This window comes from Neophocaena asiaeorientalis, unplaced genomic scaffold (assembly GCF_003031525.2).
Source record: "Neophocaena asiaeorientalis asiaeorientalis breed wild unplaced genomic scaffold, Neophocaena_asiaeorientalis_V1.1 scaffold357, whole genome shotgun sequence".
NCBI classification, from domain to species: Eukaryota; Metazoa; Chordata; class Mammalia; order Artiodactyla; family Phocoenidae; genus Neophocaena; species Neophocaena asiaeorientalis.
The window spans coordinates 1,420,427-1,428,758 of NW_020173270.1; the positions used below are offsets into that span (position 1 = coordinate 1,420,427).

General features: G+C 46.7%; 1 protein-coding gene across 2 annotated transcripts; it reads left to right on the plus strand.

Moving 5' to 3' along the window:
* Positions 1-233: 233 nt before the first annotated feature.
* FBXL12 (F-box and leucine rich repeat protein 12) lies at positions 234-6,789 on the plus strand. 2 transcript variants are annotated; one of them, XM_024745952.1, is made up of 4 exons: positions 515-564; positions 676-748; positions 1,792-1,832; positions 5,326-6,781. In XM_024745952.1, the coding sequence occupies exon 4, from the start codon at positions 5,326-5,328 to the stop codon at positions 6,145-6,147; it is 822 nt and encodes a 273-aa protein (XP_024601720.1). In that variant the 5' UTR covers positions 515-564; positions 676-748; positions 1,792-1,832; the 3' UTR covers positions 6,148-6,781. The 2 variants fall into 2 exon arrangements, with proteins under 2 accessions (XP_024601719.1, XP_024601720.1); XM_024745951.1 differs by lacking the exon at positions 1,792-1,832 and having other exon boundaries at positions 234-564; positions 5,326-6,789.
* The last annotated feature ends 1,543 nt before the right edge of the window (positions 6,790-8,332 follow it).

Here is an 8,332-nt window from a genome sequence, read left to right on the forward strand (position 1 = left end):
TTGTTCTGGAACTCTCCGCCTTGTCCTCCGCTCTTGGTTCCGCCCTCAATCCTTCCCTTTAGGGCTCGTGACCGCCCCAGCCATGCTTTCACCCAGTCTCGTTCCCGCCCTTAACCCCGCCCCCGGGCCTCGTCACCGCTCTAGCCACGCCTTAAGGGCGTGGTCATCCCCAGGCACGCCCCCCGAGTCTCGTTCCCGCCCTTAACCCCGCCCCCGGGTATCGTCATCGCCCTAGCCACGCCTTCCGGGATTGGTCCTAGTCCCTAACCCCATCTTCGGTGCCGCGTTCAGATCCCGTGCTGGTCTGGCTCCAGGGCCCAAACACGTCCCCGCAAGAGGAAAGCCAGAACTCTGCCGGCTACCGGAAGCCACGACCACCTCCCTGCCGGCACCCTCACTTCCTGCCGTCTCTTAGGGGCTTCCAAGGCGAGTCAACGAGTCCCTTTCGTCGGAAGCGGAAGTGCGTGTCGGCGGGATCATGGCGACTTTTGCGGACTTGCCGGACTCTGTCCTGTTGGAGATCTTCTCTTACCTCCCGGTTCGGGACAGGATCCGCATCTCCAGGTGCGGCCCCGCCCCGCGCGAGGGAAGGGCCGGGCGGGGGTGGTGCACCAGGAGATGGATATCTGGTCCCCGCGGGGCCGGGACGTTCTAACGGCGGGTCCCCTTCCCCAGGGTCTGTCACCGCTGGAAGAGGCTGGTGGACGACCGGTGGCTGTGGCGACATGTCGACCTGACGCTCTACACGGTATGCGGGGCTGGCCGGGCAGGTCTGGGCCAAGGTCGGGCTGGCCCGACCTCGAGGACCACGCCTCCAACCCTGTGTTTCGAGCGAGGCTGTTCCGGGTGCATCCCGGCCGCGTCAGTTATTTGCTCCACTGTGACCTCCAGGCCTCAGTTTCCCCACCTCCAGAATGGGTGTTACCAAAGTCGTGCAGGGAAAGGGCTTATTGATGACTTTTCACGGAGAAATCATTTTCCATAGTCAACTTATTTCCAGAATTAATCTCCTGAGTGGTGCAGGCAAACCATTTCCACTTTCTTCCATTTGCATTTTATTTTTTTCTTTTTATTATGAACTATTTCAAATATATGTAGAAATGTACAGAGGATAATATCTGAAACTATTTCCCCCCCTACCTAGATTTAACCTTTTTTAACCTTTGGCCTTATTTACTGCTGATCTTGTGAAACACACATACAAATGTTTATATATACACATATGCATACAACATTTTTAGGTATATCTCTTGCACTTTTGAAACCCTCCTCAGAGGTAACCACTATCATAAAGTGGATTTGTATCCCTTCGCGTTTTTATTTACTTCTTATGTGTGTGCCTGTAAGCAATACACGATATTGTTAACGTATTTCTAAAATTTAGATAATGCTGCTCTACTCTTTAGATAGTTAAATGCTGTTTTACTTATATAACCAGCTTTATTCACACATCGCTTTTGAGATTTATTCTAATCAGCACTTGTAAATCTAATTCATTCCTTTTAACTGCTGTTAAATGAATATACCACAATTTGTTTATCTGTTTTCCTGTTGACAGATGGTTAGCTTATTTCCAACTTTCTACTGTTGTGAACCGCTTTATAAGGCAGTGTCTCAGATTTTACTGTGCATATGAATCACCTATGGGGATCTTGTTAAAATGCAGACTCTGATTCAGGGGCCTGGAGTGGGGGCCCCAGGTTCCAAATTTCTAACAACTTTCAAGGTGTTACTAATGCTGTTGCTTCTTGTTCCACAAGAATGTCCTTGTGTCTGTCTTCTTGCATCCAGGTACCAGTTACTCTGAAACCTAGAAGTACAATTTCTGAGAGGTAGGATCCTTTATATTTTCTCACTTTCAGTTCTTCATCTGCAATTCCAAAATCAGAAAGCCAGAAAAGTGAAAAGGTTTTTTGTAAGCTCGGCACAAATTCATTTGGTGGCAACACCTGATGTGAACTGGTGTGAGACTATCAATGTCCTTTTCCTTATCCCACTTGGAATAAAAGTCATGTTATACTGAAAAATATTAATCTGATAACAAGGTGCTAACCTTGACCCTTCTGATGGTATTATATATGGTATTTGTACCACATTAATTCTGAATTCTGAAACCCATCTGTCTCCAGGAGTTTTGGATAAGGAATTGTGGCCTTGTATAGAAATTATTTTTATTGAAATCACCTTTAAAAATGGTTATTTTTTCTGTACTAAAAAACTAACACATTACATAATAATGTAGTTCTTAGTTATTTTTTCTGCCATTTTATTATGAGAAATTTCAAACATATATAAAAATTGAAAGAATAGTACAGAGAACACGAAGTTGCCCACTATTAGTATTTAACTACATTTGTTTTAACCCCTGTTGACCGATCCATCCATCCCTCTTTCCATCCATCAATCCATTTTATTTTTTAAATACACTTCAAAATAAGTTGCAGACAAGAGTCCACTTCATCCCTAAATGCTTTAGCATACGTAATAGAGATTAACTAGAACATTTGTTTTGCGTTTCTCTTTTTGAGGTTTAATTTTTAAAAATCACACAAGTCATGAATAATTCTTGTAAAAATGTTGAAGTAGTATAACTATGTGTGGTGATGGATGTTAACTAGACTTATGTGGTGATCATTTCACAAGATATACAAATATCGAACCATTGTGTGTACACCTGAAACTAATATAATATGTCAATTATATCTAAATTAAAACAAAAAAACATTGAAGTATTGCCACAGATGAAGCTAAGTCATCTGTGGCAATACTTGACAGTCATCCCCTGGTATCTTCAACCCTTCCCCAGAGTAACCACTATTATAAGTGTGGAATATTTCCTTCTATCCTATCTTCTATGCCTTTATACCCTTGGGCCTGTATAAGGGAAGGAAAGTAAAGTGGTTACAAGAGCAAGATTGGCCTTTGGAGTCAGGCTGTGTTGAATCATAGCTGTACTCTTGCAACAAGATTCTGGCCACTGCATTTTTCCAGAGGTACCTGCTACACAACCAGGTACTGTGTGAGCTTTCTAGTTCACTGCTCATCACTGCACCTGGCAAACAGTAGGTACTCAATACAAGTTAGCCATTATGGTTGGAATAATTGTACCCATATAAAATATATAGTATTGTTTCTTTTTTCTTTAACCTTTAAAGTATCATTTTGCCACTCTTTCCTGCATGTTTTGAGGAGTTACCAGGGTTCATATCTCTGGATCTACTTTGTTCTTAGTTACTACCTACATGGCTGTTATCTTATCAGTGGACATTTGGTTTTTGCTGTTAAAACCACGATGTCAGAAACCAATGTTTCTGTAGGGTAAATTCCACAAAAGAGGTCTTGCTAGGTCAGGCAGTATGTGCATTTAAACAAACTGAAAAATTAGTTTTAAAAAATAATATGAGGGGGCGGCACAAAAAAGATATACACAGGATTCAAAAGGTACAAAATAATAAAAATTGGAAAATAAGGTCTCCCTACTTCTGTCACCCAGGTCACCTTGTTCTTTCCCAGAGAAGCAGCAGATGCTCCCCCCCCCCCACCTTTTTTTTGTGTGGGATCTTAGTTCCCTGACCAGGGCTCAAACCCAGGCCCTCGGTAGTGAAAGTGCGGAGTCCTAACCACTGGACCGCCAGGGAATTCCTGCTCCCATATTAAAAACAAAACAGGTGCCAGTGGGTGCCCACATTTTACATTTCAGTAAAACCCACCAGATCGCATTCCAAAGTAACCAGACCAAGTGCCACCAGCAGGACCTGAGAACTGCTTCTCCACATCCTGGCCAGTGTTTGATATTATGAAACTTAAAGGATTTTCTAATTTTGTCCTTTTACAAGTAAAAGGGATTCAACCTCTGGCTTCGTGCCATTTAAAATTTTGCCAACGGTCGCTTCTACTTTTGTGAGTTCCCTTTTAGTGGGCAATATTTCTAGTGAGTCCCTTTCCCTCGGCCCAAACTTGCAGCTCCAAATTTTATCAGGAAGATTTGATTCCTCTGTCAAGAGTAGTCAACAGGGAGAAGGGATAAATTAGGAGTTTGGGATTAAAATATACATACCACTGTATATAAAATAGATAACCAACAAGGACCTACAGTATAGCACAGGGAACTATACTAAAAATCTTGTAATAACCTAAAATGGAAGACAATGTAAAAAAAGAATATATATATATATATTCTGAATCACTTTGCTGTACACTGAAACTAACCCAAGATAGTAAATCAACTATATTTCAATAAAAAATTTTAAAAAAGAATTTAGGAATAAAAGGATTAGGGATACCAAGAACCCAACAGAAAAGGTGTAACTGAGAGGCAGCAAAATATCCTCTTGCCTGGTCGTGGATTTTGCTAATAAAAAAGTCATATTTACAAAAAAAAAAACTCGTTAACAGATTTTATGGTATGCAGTTTCTTTTTAATTTTATTTATTTATGGTTGCGTTGGGTCTTCGTCGTAGTTGTGGAGAGCGGGGGCTACTCTTCGTTGCGGTGCGTGGGCTTCTCATTGCGGTGGCTTCTCTTGTTGCAGAGCACGGGCTCTAGGCACGCAGGCTTCAGTAGTTGTGGCACGCAGGCTCAGTGTGGCTCGCGGGCTCTAGAGCGCAGGCTCAGTAGTTGTGGCGCACAGGCTTAGTTGCTCTGCGGCATGTGGGATCTTCCTGGACCAGGGCTCGAACCCTTGTCCCCTGCATTGGCAGGCGAATTCTTAACCACTGCGCCACCAGCGAAGTCCCTACAATTTCTTTTTTCTGTCCTTTTTTTTTTTTGAAGCTAAAATGTGCATATAATGAAATGCACAGGGTACCAGTTAGTTATAGTTTGTTTGTTTTCTACTAAGTCTAACTTCCCAGGGTTAATTTTTGCAGCTTTCACTATTACCAAGCTGTGATTTTTATTTTTTTCTTTTAACCTAGATCTAATTTACCCTGGGCAGTTTTAGCCTTTTTCAGTTTTATTTTGTATTGCTTATTTCTACAAGGAGGTAGTCATTAAGAAAGGGATAAAAATATTGCCAGGTGGATTTACTTTCTTGCTTACTGCAGAAGATAGCGAGAATCCACTCTCTTGCTAGAGACAGATCTGTTAAGGTCTCTTATCGCCACTGCTTTTGTTCCAACCTAGAGGTCAAAACAGATTAAATCATCCTGTTGCCCCTGGGGAGGTATCTGGTTGCTGAGGCTGTGAGGGAAGGACAGAATTCCCAGGGAACATCAGAGCCCCAGCTGGGGACTGCCTGTCTCCAGGCAGGTGGGGGCCTTGGAAGATGCCCCACATCTCTCCCCCAGTCACAGCCCCCCCCCACCCCATTTCTGGTTCTTACAGATGCGGCCTAAGGTCATGTGGCACCTCCTTCGCCGGTACATGGCATCTCGGCTCCATTCCCTGCGGATGGGCGGCTACCTGTTCTCGGGCTCCCAGGCTCCCCAGCTGTCCCCCGCCCTGATGAGGGCCCTGGGCCAGAAGTGCCCCAACCTCAAGCGCCTCTGCCTGCACGTGGCCAACCTGAGCATGGTGCCCATCACCAGCCTGCCCTGCACCCTGAAGACCCTGGAGCTGCACAGCTGTGAGATCTCCATGGCCTGGCTCCTCAAGGAGCAGGACCCCACCGTGCTGCCCCTGCTTGAGTGCATCGTGCTGGACCGTGTCCCCGCCTTCCGTGACGAGCACCTGCAGGGCCTGACGCGCTTCCGCGCGCTGCGCTCGCTGGTGCTGGGCGGCACCTACCGGGTGACCGAGACCGGGCTGGATATGGGCCTGCAGGAGCTGAGCTACCTGCAGAGGCTGGAGGTGCTGGGCTGCACCCTCTCGGCCGACAGCACCCTCCTGGCCATCAGCCGCCACCTCCGAGATGTGCGGAAGATCCGGCTGACCGTGCGGGGCCTCTCGGCCCCTGGCCTGTCGGTCCTGGAGGGCATGCCGGCCCTGGAGAGTCTGTGCCTGCTGGGGCCGCTCATCACCCCAGAAATGCCTTCCCCGCATGAAATCCTCTCCTCCTGCCTCACCATGCCCAAGCTCAGGGTCCTTGAGCTGCAGGGGCTGGGCTGGGAGGGTCAGGAGGCGGAGAGGATCCTGTCTAAGGGGCTACCCCACTGTATGGTCATTGTCAGGGCCTGCCCCAAGGAGTCCATGGACTGGTGGATGTGACTGCACCAGCCGAGCCTGAGACCCCTCTCAGCTTTTATTAATGAGTCCCAGACCCTCTGAGCAGCACCTTACCATGGCAGGTAATCCGGCTGGAGAGCTATGAAGGCCACAGGTAGAGAGAGCCTAAGCCTTGGCTCCTCCAGATCATTAGAATCGTGGTTTGCCAGCTGTGTGGCCTCTGTGACATCAGCCAGCCTCTCGGAGGCCCTGTCCTCACCTCCAGAAATGAGGAAGACCATAGCTACCTCTCGGTTATGTTGCAAAGCCTTACTCTTTACCAGCCCTGAGGCCCGAGAAGGTCCTGGATGAATAGCCATTCTCAGGAACAGGACAGATGTGGAAGCGTGGGTTAGGAGTTAGGGAGACCTGAGGGGTCAAGGCCCCTTAGGAAGCCTGGAAGGGCTGTCAACGCATGTGCACCAGCACATTGACACACCACTGACACGCCGACACACCACTGATAGTCCTACGTGCACGCAGGAGACACGGAGAGAAGGGCAGATACAACTCATGCTTTGATGATCGAAATGTTAATAAAGGTTCTAAGTTGTCCTTTCAGTATTTTGTATTCTGTATTTTCCAAGTTTTGCGCAATATATATTATTTTGCTATTAAAGAAAGATAATCACGTTTTTCAAAAAAGAATTTGGTTTATTCATTCAACAAATGTGCCTTCAGCCTCCGCTCTCTGGCAAGCATGGTTTTAGGCACGGACCACAGCAGTGAACAAAACAGACAAGGAAGAAGACAGGATGATAAACAGGTGAACACACGCATGGAACAGTTTCAGAGACTCTGAGACAATAAACCAGGGCCACGTGATGGAGGCACACGTGTTTGGTTGAGTGGGCAGGGTGGGCCTCTCTGAGCCGAGAGCTGAGAGGTGAGGAACCAGCCCCAGGAAGGGCTGGGGAAGACAGAAAAGGCAAAGACTTGAGATGGGAGTGAGCTTGGCAATTTCCAGGGATGGGAAGAAGGTCCGAGTGGCCGAGGGAACGGGGTGAGCAATCAAGAGTGAAGTCAGAGAGATGATGGGGAGAGGTTAGAAGGGCCTCACAGGTGGCTTTGGATTTAGGGGTTCAAAAGGCAGCAACTCCTTTTCCTGCCCTTTGAGTCTGAACCACTTGAAAGATGCAGGTGGCAGACTGATAGTGATCCTAAGTGCCCACCCATGAAATGAGCGTTAATTTTTTTTTGAAGTCTAGTTGATTTACAATGTTGTGTTAATTTCTGCTGTACAGCAAAGTGACTCGTGACTCAGTTATACATATGTATATACATTTTTTTTTTTTGGCCACGCCGCACAGCATGCGGGATCTTAGTTCCCCAGCCAGGGATCAAACCCATGCCCCCTGCAGTGGAAGCGTGGAGTGTCAACCACTGGACCTCCAGGGAAGTCCCTGTCATCTGTTTTAAAATGTACCTGGACAATAGTGCAGCCTTGGGACAGGGTCCTGGTACTCCCCCCCCCCACCAAGGGATATACATAATATCTTCAAGCTGTTTTGCAGGTACTGAAACCTCCACCAGGTGGGAGAAGTTAACTAACGGTATGGTGCCCACAAGCATTTAGACCCCAGAACGGTTAGAACCAGAAGGTTAATGATGCTGACTCCCACCTACCTCACAACCAACAAATCAGAAGAATGTCCACGAGCTGATCACGCCCTCCTCTTTGAACCATTACTATAAAACTCCTCACTACCCCACTCCAGGTCGGGACACACAGTTTTGAGGACATTAGCCTGCTGTGGCCCCCTTTGCCTGGCAAAGCAATAAAGCTATTTTTTTTCTAATTCACCCCCACCAAAATAAAACAAGACAATGTACCTGGAACTTGTTTTAATCACGTATAGTGAGGTGATAGACGTGGAGACAGCGGTTGTATGGCCATTAGCATAACTGACACCATCTTGGGCCCTATTCCTCCTGTCCTTCCGCTGACCCTATGCAAGACTGTACTGTACAGTAAATGGCTTCTCTGTCGTCAAGGGCTTTGTAGTTAATACTGTTTCATAATCATTAGGTTCAGGTGGCCTCTATGCTCTGTTAGGCCCCAAACAATGATGAAAACTTTCACTGCTGATGTATTCCCGGCACCCATGAGACTAGTTACCCATTTATAAATCTTGACTTAGGAACGCACATCCTGTTTCCAAGCACATTCCCCCATCCCCTGGGTTAA